This window comes from Melanaphis sacchari, unplaced genomic scaffold (assembly GCF_002803265.2).
Source record: "Melanaphis sacchari strain LSU unplaced genomic scaffold, SCAv2.0 Contig42_pilon_pilon, whole genome shotgun sequence".
NCBI classification, from domain to species: domain Eukaryota; kingdom Metazoa; phylum Arthropoda; class Insecta; order Hemiptera; family Aphididae; genus Melanaphis; species Melanaphis sacchari.
In genome coordinates this window covers 1573248-1597185 of record NW_020271275.1, presented here as the reverse complement: position 1 = coordinate 1597185, position 23938 = coordinate 1573248, and the positions used below count along the sequence as shown (strand labels likewise).

The 23938-nt window shown below is 28.2% G+C and overlaps 1 protein-coding gene across 3 annotated transcripts in view; it reads right to left on the bottom strand.

The window, feature by feature from the left end:
- Positions 1 to 16951: 16951 nt before the first annotated feature.
- LOC112597604 (noggin-like) overlaps positions 16952 to 23938 on the bottom strand; it is a 36727-nt gene continuing 29740 nt past the window's right edge. For all 3 annotated transcript variants that reach the window (XM_025343714.1, XM_025343715.1, XM_025343716.1), the window contains 2 exons: positions 21127 to 21404; positions 16952 to 18725 (listed from right to left, as the gene is read on the bottom strand). In XM_025343714.1, coding sequence (XP_025199499.1) covers positions 18233 to 18725; positions 21127 to 21404 — 771 coding nt within the window. In that variant the 3' untranslated portion in view covers positions 16952 to 18232. The remainder of the gene's footprint in view (positions 18726 to 21126; positions 21405 to 23938) is intronic.

The window sequence follows — 23938 nt, the reverse complement described above, 5'->3', positions numbered from 1 at the left end:
CGAAATCATATTTTTCATATTTTAATATTTAGTATTTTCTACCTACTACATCAACAATGATAAATCGTAGTATGTAGGTATAATTGTATTTTTAAATTGTGTATGTATTTAAATACATTTTGCATTATTGTTAAAAAAAAAATTCATTTTAATTTTAGATTGCAAATATTTTTGCTGTTTATTTTTGAACTTTTAGATCATATTTTTAGTGCATTCAAATTCACAGTATGTATATACAAATGTATACATGTATAAATTCCTTATTTACAGTTTAATACCAAACAATTGTAAAATAATATGATAGTGACATTAGATTATATTTACAGATATAATATAATATGCTCACAAGTGGGTTTCCGCGTAATAATATAATATTTAACGTCATATATTATATCATTACAGTAATAAGCGGTCATAGATGTGTATATAAACACATACATAATATTATTGGAATATCGTGTATATATAATAATATATACCTATACTACTTACCATAAATACGGCTATTGCTCGCACCGCTTGCACGCAAAAAAGGAGTTTCCGGTCGTTAAAAAAAAAAAAACCATATAGTCGACAAAACGTGCTGCAGCGTATATCGTTGGAAAAACAATACATCAATATATTACTACAGTGGCGGTGACCGAGTAATAGGTATTATTGTAATATCAATAGTAATTGGGTTAGGCATATAAATCGGAGGCAAGCAGCACCAGCTAACTATAACATTGATAAATTAATAATGATGATATGTATGTAATTTTTATACGATAAAATCGTTAAATGCAAAATATTATATGTATAATGTTATTACAGTAGTTTATAAGCAGTTTTGCACCCAAGAATAAAGTTCAAGTAGGTAGTTGACACTGTTGACAGTGTGTAGCAGTCGCTTTAATGTTCGAATTGTGTTGCTGACTCGCGTATGTGCCGCTGATAAGGATATGTAGACTAATGGAGTTCTAGTCATTCCAGGTTTTTCTATGCACTTTCAAAGGAAATATTGAAAAATATCAACTTCAATTTAGAAAAATATCCTGTATTTAAAAAAAAAAATGTATACGTTTTTAAAATTATTTTTATAACATTGAATTGAATGGTTCAAAAAAAAAAAAAAAAAAAATAAACAACTACATAATTTTATTTATAATAAATTCAAATATGTTTTTAAATTATTTTTGACATACAATTCAAACTAGTAGAATGGAATATGTATTTTGCTTCAAAAATCAATGGAGCAGAATAATTCACTTTATGTTGAATAAATTGGTCGGCGCAAAAATAAAGAAAGGTATTTTTCTCATCATAAGTCAGCGATCTTAGATAAAAAAAATAAGTCGTAGTAGTAGTAATATTATAGTGGTTATACTTATATTTACCGAACCTCCAATATTGTGCGTGACAGTGAACGTACTATTAAGTATAAATTATATGTAGAGCGATTCACCTAGCATACTCACACATCACAATTTTCCATAAAAAATATATTTATTCGAATACTGTTTTTTGACATTTTTGAGTGTACTTAAAGTATATGTACTTAGATATTAGAAGTTTTATACCAAATCAAGAGTATCCTGTGGTGACACAAACTTATATTTTCTAAATGAAATTCTATATTTTTCATTGTAAATCATTTTCTAGTGAATATTTTATTTTTGTAAATATTTGTGTATCTAAATAAACATTTGAACGAGTTGTTCATGAGTTTTTAAAATGTTTTTACTGACGATAACAGGTCCTTAACAATAATCTTACAAAAATATAAATACATGCAATATTTAATATGATATCTACTATACTCCTACTATTATATATATATAACAAGCTGATTTGTATACATATTGGTATTGTGTCTACAATTTTGAATTTACATATCATTAAAATCGTCATTTTTTCAGAATCATTATTATATAGACTATTATCATTTGTTCATAATATTTAATAACACGATAACTATTCGTTAGAACTTGGATGTATGAAGTTTTCAAAAAATCATCTGCTAAATTAATGGCAATAAAAAAGAGCGGTTATCGATTGCAAAATGCAAAACAAAAGTTTGTATCGCCATCACACATATTGACACTCCTCATTGCAGAATACTGTTGTAAAAAAATCTAAGTATTTGAAAATGCGATGTCTTGATATCACTCGAAAACGCCAAAAATCTAAATATTTGAGTAAATTGTTGATTTTATCATAGTAAAATAGGGGTGTACGTGGTCGGTGAATCACCCTGTATTTCGTAGGCACTAGGCAGTAGTCGTATACCTCTACGTCCGAAGACGAACGATATAATACTAATAATAATAATAATAATAAGTAGGTAGAGGCATAGGTAGGTAGGCTACGTTATATTATATACCTATGTACATAATAATAAGCCGTTCGGCGGTATTAAAACACGGTTTATCGCTGCCGTCGCCTGGCCATAAGGCGCCAAGAAGCCGTCCCACACGCGTGCGGTGCAGCCGCCGCTGGAGTCTGCGTGCGTGTGCGTGTGCGTATCTGCGCGTTTTTTTTTCACCGTCGTTTACGTCGTGGTCACAGGTGTATAATAATATTACTATCGTTATTATCATCATCATTTATACGTGTTTATAATAATAATAATAATAATAATAATATCTCGCCGTGCATCGCGGTGACCGAGACGACGATCGAGACGACTGAGACGACCAAGACGATACCGAGTCCACGCCGCCTCGACCGTAGCCGCCGTTGCACCCACAGACGTCTCCACCCACGGCATCCGCAACACCCGACCTCTATTACATTAATAATGTAATAATATAATATATCTATGCGCTGCGCCGGGTGGTGATAATGACACCGCGCGCATAATAATAATGACGATAATAATATTAAAAGCGTATTGACGCACTTAGAAATCGAGTACATGATATATAAATAGGTACAATAATAATTATGTAAATAGGATAAAAAATAATAACGATGCGATAAAATACCTATACGTATCACATTAAACTGTTAATCATACTGTTGTCGGATTCAGCAGCTATTTAAAAGGGACAAAAACGAGGGAGATTTCTAGTTAGGTGGCGCGGAAATCATGCGATAAGCCGTACGGAAATAGAGTAAAATCATTTCGACGATCAAAAATTATTTTACAGTAAAAACGATCATTTTGAAATTATAATATGTTTTATGTATAAAAAAAAAAAAAAAAAAAATATACAACGAAAAGATACAATGTTTTTTGGTTTCCCTAACAATGTATTGTTTTGCTAGAAAACAATTAATGTAGTGACATCTTCCCAAAACACATTTGAACATTTACAAACATAAAATTATATTTTGTACACTTTTCTAATCATAATGACCATTACTTACAACTATTTTTGATATAAATGCATATAGCTCAAGGTCGGGACATAAAATCAGTAATATGTTATGTTGCCTGTCATAAGACATATTAATGTTCTTATATTTGTCTCAAAAGTGAGAAACTAAAGGTTATTTTTTGTATGAAAGAAATAAACATTATTTAGATGAAATTGAATAGACATTTTTGGATTAACAATGCAAGAAAATTACATTCAAAATATTTAAAATTGACAATACAAAGACGTTTATTGCAAGGTACAAATATAAAAAAACAGAGTTTAAAATCGGAGTCGAATCTAACCTGAATAAAGTTCTTGACTTTTAAATAAATTATATATTAAATTAATAGTCTCTTTCACCCTTTCACGAGGTGTGAGAGTTTTTTCTGTCAGTCAAGTTTTTTTTTCAGTCTTTTCTGAAAATAAGTAGGAATTGACGTTAGGGAGTACGTCGCCAGCATCGTTGGAGGACTAGTGAAAAGAGACTGGAAGTTTCAAAAATTTATAGACCTTGAATTTTACACTGTAATTCATCGTGTAATATCGATATTAAACTCTTAGAAAAATACGACGCTAATTGAAATGCTATGCAAGATACTTTTTCCGTGTAATCGATTTTAATTGAACTTTATTTACAAAAATAATTAAGCGAATAGTGTCAATGGCATCGAAAAAAATTTGATTATCAATCAAATAAACAGGACTTTATTTTCCGAGAGTTTGATTTAAATTTTTTAAATCTTACTTAAATAAAATTACAATAAGTAATAAAACAAAGTCAAGTGTCAATAAAGAGACACATTACCAAAACTGATAAATGTAATGATTTTCGTTATTTTTTCTTGACGCAAAAAATGTTGGGCCATAGAGACTTAATACTTTTTATAATTGAATATAATATTATTATTTTACATATATGAGAAGAAATTTTAAAATTGTTCACATTAATTTTAAGCTATTGTATCCCTTTTGTACCATTATTCTTTAGATACTGTAGTGTTCACTATTGACTTTGATAATCGTATACAATATAAAATTGTGCTAAGATCTTTTTTGTTTGTATACAATGATTTTTGAAAAAAAAGTTAAAACTACCGTGCTATTGATAGAAATAGAAATAAAAAGATATATTTATAAAATATAGACCGTCACAATATCACACAGTCTCGGCTCAGAATTGTTTTTTATAAACAATGATTTATTGTTGAGTTCAAGCTTAATAAATCCATGTGCAGTAGTAACTTACTGAATCACGGAGTATATTCAACATCTACGTATATAATCAGCACGTTGATGCTTAATCCACAAGTCTCATCAATTACTGTCAGTTGATTAACTTTATTTTTTATCTTATAATACTTACTTGGTAGTGATAAGAATGGCCTAGGATTCTTTGCTCTTGTATAATTTTTTTTGAACCATATATTTTATTGAAGTGTTTTAAAAATTAAAAATTAAATTGTTTTAAAACGCTAAAGGTACGACGGCTTGAATCTAAACTGTATTAAAGAAAGCTTATCGAATTCCGTTTGATATCTTTGTATATATCATTCGACGTTCTATAAATCGGCGTTCCTTGTCAATTTAAAATACGTATATTCCCGTGGACGTAATACAATCGAAATAATTAATTTTATAAACTGTGCATCAATTTTCAACAATTGATCGTATCTTAAACAAAATAAATTACATCGTAATCATAGCCTATATAACAGTATAAATTTTTTTTTTGAACATACCTCCATAAGGACCTTTCTATCCCAACAGTACAATACGTAGCCAAAATCTTATATAAACGATTCCACTCAAATCTCTCCAACCATCGCAATCCTTTAATCTCAAACTTATCTACTCTCAGCATCCCAGGTGACCCTGAAAGACGTTTAAAACGAAAATGGTGCAGGGACCTCCTGACTGAATAAAACCTATCCACAACTCCAAGAAGTCCCATCACTGGATGGATTCTTCGCTCAAGTCACCAGTCCTTCTTTACTTTACTTTACTTTATTTTTATTTTTTATTTTTTATTTTTTTTTATTATTCTTTTCTAAGAACACTTATGCTTATTGTAAAAATAATATATTTATAGATTTTATAATAAAACAAATTAAACACAAACACAATTTTTTGAACGAGTACGTTGTTATTTAATCTACTGTAACATATATCATAATATATTAACGCAATTACATTGACACACAAGTTCTTCGAATACGACTACGCGTAGTCCTACGTCCCATGATTAGTTTTGTCCGAGTTGTGTCTCTGGGACCTTGCGGCGTACAGCGACTTATTACATATAGTGCTTACCTATGACAACGTTTTATTATGTGGAGAATAGCTGCCACACAGTTGTAGACTTATGTCCCATAAAAGAGTGGTAACGGATTCGTATTGAAAAAAAAAAATAGAGGGTTTTATGAGTTATGAATTAAACTTGGGTTTTTTATGCGATTGTAACTTGAATTTTGACTTTCGTATTCAATCACCTTGTTATAAAGAGTTGAAATGTTTGGATTTTTAAAAAAAATTTGTAATGAATCAGAATTATGTATTATCTCTTTAAAAATATTGCATGCATACTTTTATGAGGTAAATTCTAGAGTTTTCTATTTTAATTTGGAACTCATATACAGAGAAAACTAAAAATCAAAACGAAAGAGTCAGAACTTATACTATCTTGAAATTTAATATTACGTATTTTTCCTACAGCGTTTGATCCTTATCAAATTAACCCCAATATAATTTTTCTTGGTACGAGTACCTATAAGCCAGCTTCTGTGATACATATCCTTAGTTTACATACATTTAGTTAGGTTTTTGAGTTTTGATTTATGATTTGTGAAAGTTCAAGAATCAATAAGTAATGAGATCGAGATGATTCATGCAATTCGGTTCTTATTAATAAACTTCTAACAAAATATTTGTGTACAATAACAAGTAATTTTATTGAAATCAATCATCTCTATAAATTTAGTTTTTCAATATTTAAGATTTAAAAAATATACATACAAATATTTTAGTATAATACTATAATGTTAATAAAATATTTTTTTATTATATCTAATAATAAAATTATTATAATAATTTTAATTTTATTACCTTTTAATTAAAGCCATAACCAATACTTTTAAAAATGATGTGATAACATCTTCAAATCATGTTAGATTTGTTATTAAACAAAAAAAAATAAATAAATAAATAAAAAAAAAAAGGTTAAAAATGATGAAAGTGATAAAAATTCTCAATGATCTAAATATTATGTACGTAAACCTTATATAATGTTTAAATCGTTGATAATTTTTATCATTTTTAATATTTTTTTATTATAAACATTGATCATACGCTAGCTAGACTGTTCTCTAATATATCAATATATATAAAAGAAAATTTTCGTAACGAATTATTTATTCACAAGTTAAATATTGGGTCTAAAGATTATAGCGGTTAAACACCTATGTGTAAAAGATGAGCACTATAGTTGTGAAATTATAATATGTAAATAGGTGGAAATAGTTTTGTGGAGACTATTGCAACCTTTATGGATGAAATCTATAAATATTTAAGATTTAAAAACAAGTGTCGAATTTTCTCCAATAAAAGATTTTTCATTTGTTAAATTATGTCCTTTCTTCATACAAATTATGATATTGTCATAACATTAACTTTTTATTGAATATAAAAATATAAATATAAATGAAATGTGAAATAAAAAAATATTTTAATTTAAAAAAAAAAAACCAAAATAAGGAGACGTGTTAAATTTCTAGATTCTAAATGTAATTCAAATAACAAAATTAGATTTTTATGAAATATGAAATAATTTTTTTACATAATTATGTATAGAAACCTAAATTAATTTTATATTTTAATCTATTTGAAAATTAACTGAATTTTCGTAAAATCTTTATAATTTGAATTTTAAAATACTATTTGAAACACATTTTTATTATATACCTTCTCAAGTTTTTATATTTTGTTTTTAATATTGTAGATTAAGAATTTGTATTAAATTCACTCCCAATGCAACCACTACTCGAATTGTCCACGCATAAATATATGTATATAATTTTGAATATTTATAATAGAATTGGTAATACAAAAATGTATCGATTGTACAGTCAGCAAACAGATTAACGGACACAATAATATATTTGTCAGTTGATATATTATTGTGTGGAATCACTAATATCACAGGAAAACGCGATATTGCTTGTTCTTAAATACTTTTATATATACTTTATTATTAAATACGTTAATTAATAATTATTAATATTATCATTTATCCAGTAAACTGGATAATTAGAATGTAATCGGTTAGCATGATGATCGGACCAAAAATTGTTTCGTTGATGACTAAAATATATAACTCAACTTGTTCGTGAATATTTCTTATTTCTTATGCGTTTTGCAAAACTGAAGTCATATATTATAAAGAAAATATGGTAGATAGTCAGGTAAGTATGGATTAGAATAATGTACAATAATGTTATTTAATCGCGAATCGAACGGCACGGACGGACGTCGACGAAGGCCTCCGCTTTTACACGATTTTGAATTAATGACATTTGATTGACCTATTATATTATATACGTTTATTACAATGCATAATAATAGTGGGTATATAATATTTGCTGCAATGATAACCACCGCCGTAAATAACGAATTATTATTATTATTATTATTACCGTGGCAAAACGCATTTTTTCTTTTCGTGATGCCGTCAAATTATAAATCGCCTATTGTACTCATACTTAATATTGTAACATATTATATATAAGTAATAATAAAATCACGTACAAAGATGGAAGAATGCGGTTATATGAGTTTGTATTTTATACAGTTCCGAAGTCTGCAACGCGAAACACTGCTGCGATATTTTTGAAACAAACCATGTTTAGTAATTATAATATGTTTCCACTGTTTAAATGGTCCAGCTCGTCGCCGAAATAAACGACAATAATAATAGGTATATATTAGATTACGTCGCGACCTTACCTTACGATCTCAGACTGAAACGTGAGAAGTATTTCGAGGGCTATAAAAAGCAATTTTAATTTTTTTATCTGAAGATCCATCACTGATGAAGACGAACCTTGAATGATGTTCCTTTACACTTATTGTTTATTGGTCGTATTTAACGCAACACTCACCGCATATATATGACTTAACGATTTGAAGGTTGGAATAATATTATAATAATTGTTTTTAGTTTTTTTTTCATTTATTTATATATGTAAAGCTTAAATATATACCTAAGGATTTTGAAAATCAAATTTATTCCCCGTAAATAATACCTATATTATTATAATGTATACTATATAATTTTATATTTTATACTTACTTATAATATAAATTTTTTGCAACATTTTTTTTTTTTAAGTCAGTTAAAAATAGTTGTTATTTATAAATTCCTATAATTTTTTCAATATTTTTTAGTTCATTTTATTTTACTGTAAAGATTTATTTAAATAAGTATTGCATAAATGTAAGTAGAAAAAATTATTTATTTATTTTATCACTACACATTTTTTAAACAAATTCTTCTTTTATTTCTTTGAGTATATTATTATTTTTGAGCATCCCGTCATCAGATATGGTAAGTTTAATATGGTTTTTTTTCAACGCGTGCAGAAATTGGACAATCGTATTTTTAATACTTGTTATAAGTTGATGACCTGCTACAAACAATGCTTTTACTCATACACAGATGCCACTGCCAATATTCTTTGCTTTCCAGCCGTTGATATTGGTAAAATACAGTATTAAAAAAATTGACGTTTATGTTCATAATATTATATTCATTGTATTGATATGCACACTGGACGCTGAAAACAACGATCCTGAAAATATTATTACGTTTATTATAATAAAGCCTACTATACCTTTTAACATTGTGGCAAATTGAAATCGGCTCCTCACTTTTTTTTTTTTTTTTTAATTATATCGAAAACAGAATGGAAAATTATTCAATCTAATAATTTTAGAAATGATGAGTTTGTAAGTGTATCGCCTGTGATAATAACTAACAACTATATTTCTTATGCGCACTGTCTTAATAGATTATCAATCTATATGAATGTTATTATTTCTATTTTATAATATAAGATGGATATTATATTACTACAGTTTTAAATAATATAAATGAAAAATAAAATTTACAACAAGAACAGAAGCAGAAAAAAAAGTTGACAACCATGAATAATATTTATACATTTTCTTTTATTCATGTTTGGATATTGTTTTTTAAAAGTTCTCTTTTAGTATGAGTCTTTTTCTTAAAATAAAATATCATATTAATAATTACAATTTTTGTCGTAAATCATATTATGTACAAGGGCCTACGTTTGTTATTAATTTTGTTACTATTTAATTTTAATTGATATAGTTTAACACAAAATTGTTTGCCCATACTTTGAATAATTTATTTGATCAGGCCTTTAGTAATTTTGAGTTCTCGTTTGAAGAGCAGAAATTTGTTTTACTTTTCACTCCACGACACTAAGAGTGAAAGATTAAGTAAGATAAATAAGATTAAGTAACACGAAAAATCTCAATGATTTAAAAATATGGATTTTAAATACATTTTCAAGTTCCAAATTAAATTTTAAATAATTAATCATTAAAGAAAAAAATTATGAGAACATAGTTGAGGAATCATTCTATATACTCAAAGCGTTCGTAAATGTTATTTTTCCCGTATTCGTGATGTTGTTTAAAGCACAATAACCATTAAATTATTATAATCATATAAAATATTAACTTTCATGATCAAAAGAGTTCAAGTGCGGAAAAATCACATGGCCAATGTTTTTAGAACAATTTTGATATGTTATATTGACGAGGCGGTGGTGGCGCCAACTACGTTTCATCGTGGCGTCCGTCCGTCCGATGGTCTGTCGCGCCGGCCGATTGCCCTGTCTATGTTTTTGCCAAAAACTACTTTACTCTGCAGCCGAAAAATTTCACGACGTTGTATTATTATTTATTATAATTATTATGTTTTTGCCGAGTTTAACTGTTTTCTATTTCGAGCAGCGACCGTGGCGAACGGATTATCATTTTTATTATTTATAAAAGTATACAAAATATTTTGTTATCGCCTCGACGCTATTTCATTGATCGCAATTCTAATTTAGCGATTTTTTAATGAGGAACAAAAATAATAATTTAATTTTGGACATGATTAAAATTTAATATTACTGAATATTATTTAATTTGGAGAAAAAAATGACCTTTGAGTGCGCTTTCGGGATCTGTATTTTACTTATATAATTATCTGGTATGTATGATATAGGAGAATATTGCATGACTGTGGTTAGTAATAGGTTTCCTATAACCAATATTTGCTTGAAAATTACTTACTCAAATAGATACCTACTATACATATATTATACATTTTTAATTATAATGGATTGTGGTATTAATTTTTAATATAATAATCAACCATCGACTTAGATACTAATTTATTATAAAACTATATTATATTTAAAAATTAATTCTAAAAAAAGAAGTACATCACTTTAGAGTACTTATTGATATCAATGATTATGTATTTATACATTGAAGTATGATCATATTCATCTATATAACAGGTGACAACATTTTAGCTGATGGAATTTATATTTAGACTTCAATTAGATTTTTTTTGTTAATATTTGAGTGAAATATCAATAAAATAGCATTACTGAAATACTTTAAAATATTATAATGTCCACCGTGTTTAAAAAATATTATATCCAAATATCATGTGTCAACTTAAAGAAATAAATATAATAATTATGATACATCTAAGAGTGCGAAATGCTAATTGTGTGCATACACTGCTTTTGCTGCTTCTGAACAGTATCAAAAATGTTTAAACGATTTTGATCGAAATATTGTTAATGTTTTATTTACGTTGTCAGATGCCACCATATTTACACAAGTGACGTTTCGATTTTACAGTATTATGTAGATTGCATGGTTTCATATTTTTTTTCTCGATTTTTTCGAATAATGGCAATTATAATTTTAATACACATAATATTATAGGTAATTGTATACTATACAAAACGACACGTTTTTATTATCGATCGGTCTATACATATTTTTATCGAGCCACCATCACTGAATCATTGCAGCGGATGTGTGCTCATAATATTATCGCATTCGTGTCAGATTTATATGTTTCAATTAGAGTTTATTTATACATTTTTTATATCCCTTTTTATTTTACCTATACATCAGCTCATTACTATATTACATATATCGTTATTGTGATCGTGTAGGTTGTCAGAGATTTTTTCTCTCACCTGCAATTTACAAACCCCACACCATATAAGTCACAGCTGGAACTTCTTCCAGTAGGTTCTTCATAAATACATAACCTTAAACCATATTGAAAGTTTTATTTTATTAGTAGGTACATAATATTGACATAAAATGTATTATCAACCACAAAGACCACAAATGATCCCCACAGTTCTAATAGATATTGATATCATTACTATTATTTTATTTTATTGTTTGCGGTAGTGAATGATAAATCAATACACAATTTAAAGCAATGTACATTGTATTTTTTTAATATACTAAGACGTATACAATAATTTTTATAGTAATAAATATTTTTATTTTATATTAAACGTATAATTTGAGTAATGCGGTCAATATACTAATATTTTGAACCTCCAAATAATTGCTGATGTATAATACGCGTGGTATAATGATTGACGACGGATAAATTAATATTATAATGTAGATATGTGTTGGTAATTTTTTTTGAAGCCCTTCCAAACGATAGTAATATTATATTCACTTGACAGCTTGTATAGATTAAAAACGATTTATAAGACGTTGTCGCTATTGAGCCCAAAAGCTATTAACCAATAACCGCGATAGCTACCCGAATTATTATATTACAATATGTTTTACTACCATTATTTTATTTTTATTTTATTTTATTTTTTTTCGGTATAATATTTATATATAAATTATACAATGTGAGTGCGCAAACACATACCTACCTATTAATATAATATTATTTATCACTTGCGCGTATAATATATTTTTATCGTCTAGTTTTTATGCCGCACAGGTGCTGCGCGTGTTTTGATTTTTATGATTGTCATGAAACATATAAGTACACGTAAATAATTGACGTGATCTAAATTTATCGTGCCGAAGGGTAACCCAAAGCATACTATAGAGCTCAGTGGTCATCCTTGACAGCGCTTTTGCCGGCTATACCTATATGTACTCGTACACAATTATTATTATTATCATCGTGTATAATATACGTTATTCATAATACTGTTTCAAGAAAATTTGCAAAGTATTGTCGTAAGCATAAAAAAAAACTACATTATATTATTATAATATTACTATGTATATATAAATGTATAACGTGTCGTTATAATATTCGCGTAGCCGCAATATTGCTGTAGTAGATGTTATTTGGAAGAAAAAAAAATGTGGTTTAGGAATTCTATACGTACAACACGTGTTATATATTAAAAGAATAATATATTGTTTATTCGTCCCGAACTGCCGATCGGTCATAATAATATTATGTCGAACACAAAGGTTTGTACGAAGAAAACACAAAAAAAAATATAATAAAAAATACGAGACTGATTTGAGATATTATAATATTATGTATTATTATTATTATACAGTATTACAGTGTTTAATTATTGTGTGCGCATAAGCTATTATATTGTTTTTTAAACGTCCATTCGTTGTTTTCCAGATGTTTACATTTTTATTGTTTTTTACGACAATATTTAATGATTTTATTACCGACAATAATCATAATAAGCCGCGCACAGTATACGAATAATAATATAATATACTTATAGCTTGCTCGTAAACATTTCGAATTAATTAAATGTCGCATAGTATAATAATATTCAGTATACCCTATACGTCTATACATAATAAAGAAAAACCAGTATTTTTACTAAAAACAAATCTGGTCTCTGGTCCGTGCGACATTTTGATCTATACCTACTATACCTACTATATCGTCGACGATCGTTTGTTCTAATGAACATTAAGACTCGAATAAAGTTGGAATAATACCAAAAGTATTGTTGAATTCGCGGGAATTGGTAGTTAGAATGAATAAAAATAAATAAAAATCATAATATATATTTGATATATTACCAATACTCTTTTTAATCTAAATACTCTGAAAATATTTATAATCACGAAAATTTCCCGTCTAGTAACTATATAATGAGCACGTTTAGTACGAAAGCAGAAATTGCTGCTAGTAGAATAATCCAAATTTTAAATCTGATATAACTTATTTTTCATTTCAATTAGATTTTGTTAGTTACGTTTTTTTTTTTTTTTAATTAAGCAGTTTTTTTTAAGTACAAAAGTTAAATTTGTTTTGTTTTCCCGAGAATATTTGATAGTGTTTGTTGGGTTAATTCAAAAAGTCAGTTTATGTAATTAAAAAATATTTATTTTTATAAACTTGATGGAATCAGGATAGATTATTCGGATTACTTGTATTGAGTTTAATATAAGTTGTTTTCGTGTTGAGTTGGGTTTTCACTTCTCACTATTACAAGCTGTGTGTAGCTAACGCGTGTTACCAAGATTTTGTTAACTATGTATTTAAAAACAGGTACAGAAGATTACATAAAATGGTGATATGTAAGTCCCCGGAGTCTCCCTTTATCTTTTTATACAGGACGTCAATAGCGCAATGCACAATCTTAGACGATAGGTCAACAGTATTATAATTACTCATAATATATATTATAACAATCAGCCGCAAAAATTCAAATTCTGCCCGATCGGTTCGCTAAAATTGATGACGTCTTACACTAATTATTGTATTTTTTTTTTTTTTTTATGAACCATCAATATTATTGACTATCGTATAATATAGTCCGGTGTCTTATACACGCGTTGTACCGCACGATATACACGCATATGGCGAAGACGTGATTAATAACAAATCTAACAAACTAACGAAAAAAAAAAAAACAATCTCATATTAGTATACCTACCTACTGCTTTATTGCTGTGTGCTACGATTATACGAAGATGCAGTAGGTACCTGCAGGTGTATACTTATACGGTTTCTCTTTCGTAAAGAATATAATATAACACGTGTGTTACGAGATTGCCGCCGACCAGCGATGTTATCTACCGAATTTTTTTTCGACTTTTTCGAAAAAAAACCACCACGCTCTCGAGGAATACATTATAATATTATGTATAAATTATATTAATTAAAATAATCTAGAATCCCCCGGGTTGGCCTACGCTTTTTTCACCTATTACAATAAATAACTATTAAAACATCCACGTCCGGGTTAAACGTGAGGGCGTCAGAACAGTGTGGGTGTCGCGTGTGTAGTGGTTTTTTTACTTCATATTTTTCTCCTCTCTTCGCACCGTATAGAGGTACCTATATATATTTAATATATTATTATAATACACGCGAGCACAAAACACATATAGTATAGATATATATAATCTAGTGATTTTACCTCGACGATGGCGATAATATAATAATCTTATAGCGGGTCCTCGTGCAGCAGGCACGGGGCTGACGAAAATCTAGATTCGCCTCGAACAAGGACACAAATTACGAGGAAATAGTTTCGACTGTATTTAGATGATTTCCAGATTTTCAGAAATGTATACATAGAGCGATTATTGTACTGTTAATACCGCAATTTTTTGGAAAAACGAAGAATTTACAAATATCATTGACAAATTGGCTTGACAATTGAAGATAAATATCAAATATTATCAATTAAAAAAACATAAATTTAACCAAAACAATTCTATAGTATTTCCTAAAATATAATATAGCCAGGTGCTAATAATTGATAATGTTGTTAACTTATTGTAAATAATTATCACGATTATTATTATTATTATTATTTTGCTGGAGGGTTAATATGGAAGTATGAAAAATTTCTTTAACATGCGTAGTGCGTTGAGGTGAATCGATATAAAATATCTATACCTACTGCTTAAGCAAATTCTTATAAACCGTTCAGATAAACTTTTATAGACAGTTGTGTATCATTAAAATGATAACATTTTCTTTCTTATATGAACAGACTTAGAACCGTCTATATAGGAATATTGTACTCCGATGTTAAAGTGGTCAATAACGACACAACTCTTTTTGAGACAAAAATATTGTATATTATTATTCATTACTATTTAATTAAAATTAAAACAAAACACTGTAGGTATAGGTTAAATTAGGTTAATTTAACCTAACTTTTGACAAGAAAATCAGAATTAATTATTATTTCATAGAAGTTGTGGTATACGTATCCAAAACGTGATAGCACAGAACCATAATATAGTTTTAAGAGGTTACAAGTGAATAAAACGCATATTATCCAATACCACCATATATACTGTAAATGGGGAGTGTGGTTTAATATAAAAAAGTCTATTTTTTTCACTTAAACGCTTAGTGTATACGAAACTCATCTGAACAGCTTATCCATTTTTGTGTAAAAAAGGCTAAACGATTCGTCCAAATGACAATCGTTCGTTGAAATGTGTTTAGTATTTTTGTCTGAAAATCTGAGCATATTCTAATATGTTGGTATAACCACGACAACAGACGAACGCGACATGGTAATAACCGTTTTAAATAATATATTATTATATTATGCTTCATATAAAGACTTCTAAAAATCGAAATATACAAAAACCACAACGAAGAACGCGTTCTTTCAAACGTAATAATTTAAAAAATAAATTGTTTACGACTGTCAGCACACGCGCAACACATATACTTTATACGTAGCTCTGCAATTGAACCGCTGACCGAGAGCATATTTTCTATAGCGGCTTACGACGACCAGAAAAAAAAATCCGATGAAACAGAAACAATAGTAATAGTTTTTTGATTTTTTTTTTTCACACACAAAAAATATGTCGTCTCTCTAACAATTGAAACAAAATATATAAGACTCGATCCGCCATCCACCGATTCATTACTATTATTATAAATCTGTGTTGCGGTTGTAATTAATATGTCACATCATACACGTACACTATAATAATATTATATTTTTTAATGAGTTAGTGTTTGATCAATGTTGTACGTAACGATGGTATTAACTAATAACAAACAAGACTGGTAAAAGTTTGCACATTGTAGGATATTAATCTTGCCAAGTCGTAATATTTATACATAAAAAAAAATCTTGTCTGTTAATTATAGATACAAAATGCGTTATTTAATATAATTATGAAAGATAGCTATTGAATTTACGTAACTTGAGAAACATTGAATTAGAATTGAAAAACAAGTAAAAAAGCGTATTACAATCGAGTCGTACTTAAATATATATTATTTTGTTGCAGGAAATTCTATTCATCGTTCGACTGATAAATAATAATATGAACGATATTTTTTGGTTTTTTATTGTCATTTATGTATAACTTTGTTATTTACATCGTGAAAAATAATTTACAAAATCATATTAAAATTGTATATAAATATATAGGTAATATATAATTTAAATTTTACTCGAGCGTAAAAAGTTTTGTATAAAATAAATAATATATATATATATTTATAATTAATTAATTATAATTTAACTAAATATTAAATAATTATGTACAACAAAAAAAAAAAGAAGAAATTACACAAGTGCAAAAAAAAAAGGATCAAGAAGCTTTTACAAAATACACGTATAAATATAAAACTAAAATAATTCAAAGCAAAACGAAAGAATATAATAAAATGTGTTATATTCGATTTGGTAAAAAAATTATCAAATGTGCGCTAACGTTTATTGTAGGTGGATTTAAAAAAAATCTTTGAGCTTACTCAGATTTCGTATTATTTTTCCGACAATATCTAAGCGCGATGATATAAACAAGTAAAACGATATGATATAAAAACCTCAAAGAATGTCGATAATAATAATAATAATACGTGGGAGAAAAAGAATGATGGAGATATAATATATATACTATACGTAAACGGACAGCTGACGAGAGTGATATTTTGTTAAAAAAAATTTGTCGAAAAATCATATCTGTCAGGACGCGATGGACGTATCAGTGTAATACATATTAATTTTAGATTGACGTTTAATACGTTTCTGTAAATAGGATTGTATATATGATATACAGTAGAAACCGTCATAACTTATAATGACACTGAATCGTGTGGGGTAGTGGATGAGAGTGTCAGTAAAAAGCCTTTAACGACGATGGTCTTATCCGATCACACATATACTTACGATATTGTACGCGCGCTTACTAATAACTATCACGATATGATTATCCCGGATTTGTAATTGAAACTTGACGACCTAGCGCCAACCAATCGATCGATAAGTGTATTACGCTAGGCAGTTATAGAATATCATGATTAAATTTATTGTTTAGTGCTATATTACTTGTTTATATTTATTTATATTGTAATAATAGTATTAATGACCATCCAAATTATTTACACGATGCCACACGGTGTCGGGAAGACGATAGTAATAATAATAATAATAATAATTTATATGCCATTTCCTCTTTCGAATAATAAAATATAATGATAATATATTATATGAAACGTCGGAACTGACATTATATGGACGATGGTGTACATAAATGTGTAGTAAATTATTTTAAATACATGTAATTCTTAACAACTAATTGGTCGTTAAAAAAAAACCGTGTTTCGTACATTATTATATTAAGACTAGTAGTGTGCGACAAGTCGTCCGACTCGTAAAAAATTATAATAAAGGCTTGGAGAAAAATAATAATGATATGAGGTATACCACTCGTATACAATGAAATAATAATAATAATAATAATAATAATAATAAAAATAATAAAATAATAATAATATAATATAGTGTCGTTCCGCTCTTGCAGGCGAGTACCGCTCCGCTCCATCACTCAGAGACGTCGGTCGCACAACCGCAACCACATTCGGTCACCACCGGGTATTCCACCTTGATCCACTGACATACCTTTATCGGGTTGACCATTGACCCAGTCGCCTTTCCGCCCGGCAAGCTGTTGTACTGTTGTAATACGGCCGAAGGACCACTAGGGCCACGGCAGTGCCACCTCAATAGTGTTTTGTACTGGTTTCCGGTGGCTCGGCAGTACATGCCTGCGGGTACCGAGCACGATGTCTCACCCTTGGGGCAGTGGCCTTCGAGCAGCCACCGAGGCCAGAACCTCTGGCCCAGATCCTTCCACTGCCTGTGCATTGGACACGCTGTTCGGCCCCAGAGGTATTGCTGAATCTTCCGACGCAATTGACCAGATATCCTGGTCCGGAGCCGTCGGCCGTCTGACAGCGAGAAATATTTGGTGTCCAGATCCCGGATCTCCGTCGGCATCTTGCCCGTAGGTACCAATCGGCCTCGCCGATTTCTCCTGTAAAACACACGGATGACAATAACAGTGTTAGTATTATTATTTCATTAGCTACTACAACAATAATATAGTAACAAGTGCACAGGTGTAACTATAGGTATTCAAATTAGAGGGTGGGGCTATCAAAGTCCTGCCTGTTATTAGTGGATTATATTTTTCTCTACAGCTTTAAGAAGCAATATTTCTTATTATTGTTTATTCCAACAGCACGCTGTCCACTACCAGCTACAGCCAATCGGGAAAGTTCTATCAATTCGTTACACCTACCTATATATTAGAATGTCGAGAATGTATAAAGATCATTTACTTATTTAAAAAAATATATTATTATAATATTACCCTATATTAACTTATATTTATATACATATTAAACAATTATTATACATATATAACGAGTTTAAATAATACATATATATATATATATAGGACTCATATGAGAAATTATACATTACTTTTATATTTTGCATACAATAAAATCACATTTATTATTTGAGTATTAACGTCAATAATTAATATTTTTATCACAGAATATCAGCATTATTTGTGTTTTTCATATGACTAAATTCCTAATAGTTTTTATAAATTAATATTTCATTTGATACAGATCACATACAAATTAAAGTACAAAAACCTTTATAGATTGTGATAAGTATTTAGTATATAATTATGTTATACTTAAACTTAACATCGTGTTGTATACTTGTAAGAATTGTTAAATGTTTTGAATTAACAGCTACACAATGTATAATATATGTGAATTTAAACGTTTGAATAATAATTGTTTCGCTAATTTAAAGGTTGTGAGTACATACCTAGTCCATGAAATTAACATAACGTGTTCTACATGATAAATAATTACCGTTGGAATCGTAAATAAATCATGATTTTTATTTGTATTTAGTTTTTATTACATCATTCGGTGACAATAAGTGACGTATCTATGTAAGCTATACCCTACACTAAGTTAATCGTTGATTTAAAAACACATGACGTGTTATATTAGTATAAAATTAAAGCATTATGTATATATTGAGGGGACCAGAGGATTATATTATACGGGATGAAAAATATGTCAAATCTATTATTTGATATGAATTTGTATCTCCCACAGTCCTGCCTATACAATCTATAATAATTCTTTATAATAACGATCTACAGTATATGAATACAGAGTGATTCACATTTTAACCTAAGACATTTATTATTTCAGAAAACACTAAACATTTTTAAAAATATGTTTCTAAATGTCTAATAAGGCACGTGAAGTAAGAATGTACTCAAACTTTTCTAAAATATCCTAACAACTTTTGCTAGGATTTACTGGAAGTAATGAAAGAGTATACAAAAATTTGACATTTTTGTTACTAAATAAACAATATACTAACACATTAGTCGAACATAAGTAAACAAAAAGAGTCAAACTTAAAAGCATGCATGCGATGTTGTTAAAAATTTATGAGAATGTTTAACCATTATTGTAGATTAAAAGCTATACATAATAATAAAACAAGACCAAATTGAACTTGTGTTGAAATTTAATACCATGTTGATTAAATGGGGTATAATATATGTATAATATAGATTCATAAAATATTTTTTTTAAATAGTTCGATAATAATATGGTCTCTGACAAGTTTATCAAAAGAATTCAGTCCAACTAAAACTTAATTAATTTTTTTTTTTAATTTTAGAATTACAAAATCAAATGAAGGAATCAGTAGAAAAAAAAAATACACTATTGTATTTTTACGTCCAATGAATTCACGTACCTTAGGTAACAATGATGCGTACTTCTATTTCTTATTTTTACGACTCCAAAACAATCGAAAGTACAATATAATACACATAGTATATAGATTTAGTAGATATTTTGGCAGATCATATAATACAACTGTATGATAAACTTTTTTTTTTTTTTGTGATTGTGGAGGAAAAGTTTAACGACGCATAAATTGCAATAAAAATGTGTGAATTATCTATGGCTATTGATTTTTTTACCTGATGGACTTTATGAATAATAATAATTATATCTATTATAATATTATATTCATCATTGACATGAAAAACCCTTCCATGTATAATAAAAACCAATTTTCCAGGACACATAAAAAACGTTTGTGCGTCATGTTATTAATTTTTAATCACATATAAAGTATTTAATAAACAATTAATATTAAGTAATATGATGAATTATTTATTATTTTTTCATTAATTCCACAACTGAGTTAGGTGATAGTGCATAGAAGATATTATTATCAAATGATAGTTTATTTTTTTTCTGAATTTAGGAATACCAAAACTCCCTAAAACCGTAAATTCGGAACTTTGGAGAATTTTTCGTGTCAACAACGATGACAATTGCAAGTTGAAACCCGAAATCAAATTCAATAACCATTCTCACCTGAAAGGTATGTCGGCGACGGGTACCAGGTGTTCGGGGGCAGTTACGCTCATGTAGTTGGGGTCAAACTTGGCGGCCAACTTGGCCAACAATGCCGTGACATTTAGGTCAGAAGGCCTGGGATCCAGTGCCGGGTTGGGCATCTCGATGAGATCTACAACACCCGGGTCGTTGGATGGCACTGGCCGGAGATCTAGGCGAACGGCCGTGCATATGACGGTGCGGCAGATCGAGCAACACGCCAGCGCGACCAGCACGGGCCACCATTTGACAGCCATCTGGAAAAAATTGACAAAAAATAAAAACCGTGAATAACAACATTGCGCGAATGAGCAAATAATCGTGATCATTTTTATAAGGTTTCATATATTTGTACATCGTGCTTTACGATGAGAGGGGCTAGATTAAAGTCAGTTAAAATGAATAGACACCACGCTACGATGAAAGAACGACGAATTCATCACCCGCCCACTAACTCGTCCGTAAAATCGATCTGTCGTGTTGTATTACTGATTTATATACAAATATATGTGCCTATAACCACTCGGACAATTAACTGATTGTCCAGTTCACGGATAAAAAATAAAAAGAATTATTCTACAAAACTTCTATTCTGTTAATTGTATCACCACTCAACAAAAGAAAAAATTAGTTATACAATACGTTTAGATAATAAAATATTAAAAATCTTATAAATCACTTTCGACACGAGACTTCACCGCTGTAATCGATGACGTGTTATACAAAAAAATTAATTTATTCGTTTCGATTATTAATAAGAACCTTAATATGTACATAATTGATTATAGTAAATATTTAAGATTTATAAGTAAATAGTGCGATGTGCGACTTTACAGGAGACGGGCGGACACTGTACTGCAGGATTTACACTTAAAAACAACGCAAAATAATCTTATAGTTTAATACATGCTGATAAGATTAACTTCAGAACCCTAAACAACACGAAATATACGTTATAAATAAGTAGATAACACACTCTCCTCATCATCATTATATTGACATTTACTATTTTTCTCTTTTAAATACGCATTCTAGGTAATAATTAAAATGTGTGAGTGATACTAAGAGATAATTCATTCTTAACATGTAATTAGGCTGTCTTTTATTACTGTACAACTTAGATTCATTGAAATGGCTATAACGCAATATACTTTGCCATATAAATACAGTGTCAAAAAAAGTTTAATCTGCTATCATAAAAATTAGGTATAATGGTATTCATAGAATTAAAAAAAAAATTTTTGATTTAGCTAATAAATTAATAAAATACAGAGTGAATGATCAAGGGTCTTAACACTCATTTTTTATTTTAATTATACATTCATTCGAATTATGATTTTTAGAATGTATAAATATTCTTAAAGAGAGCCATATTTTCATTAAATAGGTATTTAGATTTTTTTACACTATATTCAAGAAGTATCTTAAGTCATTAAATACCGATTTTATTTTTAAGTAAACATCACATTTTTTTTTTTTTTTACTAAGTTATTAAAAAAATGAGGTTTTTAGAAATCTTGATGCACTAGAATCAAAATTTATTGAGTAACTTAAGAGTTAATTAACTGAGCTAAGATTCTGTTTTTTGTATTTTTGTGTACACATAACTATGAATATTATTACCACGGTTATAGCAGGCATCAATAAATTATTCAATGTAAATTTTGGATTACAGAAGAGATTACAAAATCCATATAATAAACCATGTTCAATAACATATTTCAATAGTTTTTTCAACGCATTTTTGAAAATATCTAAAATTGAACTTAAAAATTTCAAAAAAATTTGACAGTGGAAAATGATACTGATCGAATAAATTCGTATGAACGAAATGTTTTTCACGTAAAAATAAATATCAATTAAATAATAACCATTGTAAAACGAATTAGCTTCCTCACCCTATACCCTTCACTTCTTAGAATCTAATAATATCAAATACCATGTAACTTGTTCATTAGAGATATTATTTAAAATTTATTACTTAGATTTAAATAATTATAAGATTTAAATAAGATATTAGGTAATATAATATATTTTTTTTGGCAAATACCTGTTTGGTGAAAAATACAAAAATAAGAAAAAAGTTATCAAATTATATTAATTACGTGATAAAAAAATATTGAAGCAATCTATATATGAAAAAAAACATTACAGATAACGTAAAAAGTTGAATCTTTTTATAGGCAACGAGCGATACATAAGGTGAACGTATAATATGATATCAATATCATATACAATAAAAAAATATAATCACCGATATCGGTTTTATAATTTGTAGTTAATTTGTTCTAAAAATATCATAGATTAGATTTTTGAAACAACAACCGAAATTTATGGAAATTTACACGAATTGTTGATGGATAAAAATACAAATCAACATATAAAGAAACGATTGAAAAAAATGATATCTCTTTAATTAAAATTTATGTTTAAACCTATTACCTACATATAAATGACTATGATTTGAATTAAGGTTCCAGAAAGAGTAAAAAATAAATTATTAGTCGATAGGCTTTACCAAAAATTTTGTTAAGACTACTGATGTTTAAACATAATTATATTTTAGCAGGTACCAGAAAAGATAAAAAAAATCAAAGTTGTTAAAATACTCGTAATATTGGTCACACATCTATCGGTTGGCTTAAAAATTAAAAACTTATTTTTATTTACTGTTTTTATTTAAAACCGAAATTCTTCAATCTCTTTGTAAAAACTAATAATAAATCATATCAATTTTGTGCATAATTTTCACCGGTCTCACATATCATACATTATTACCTTTACAGACAAG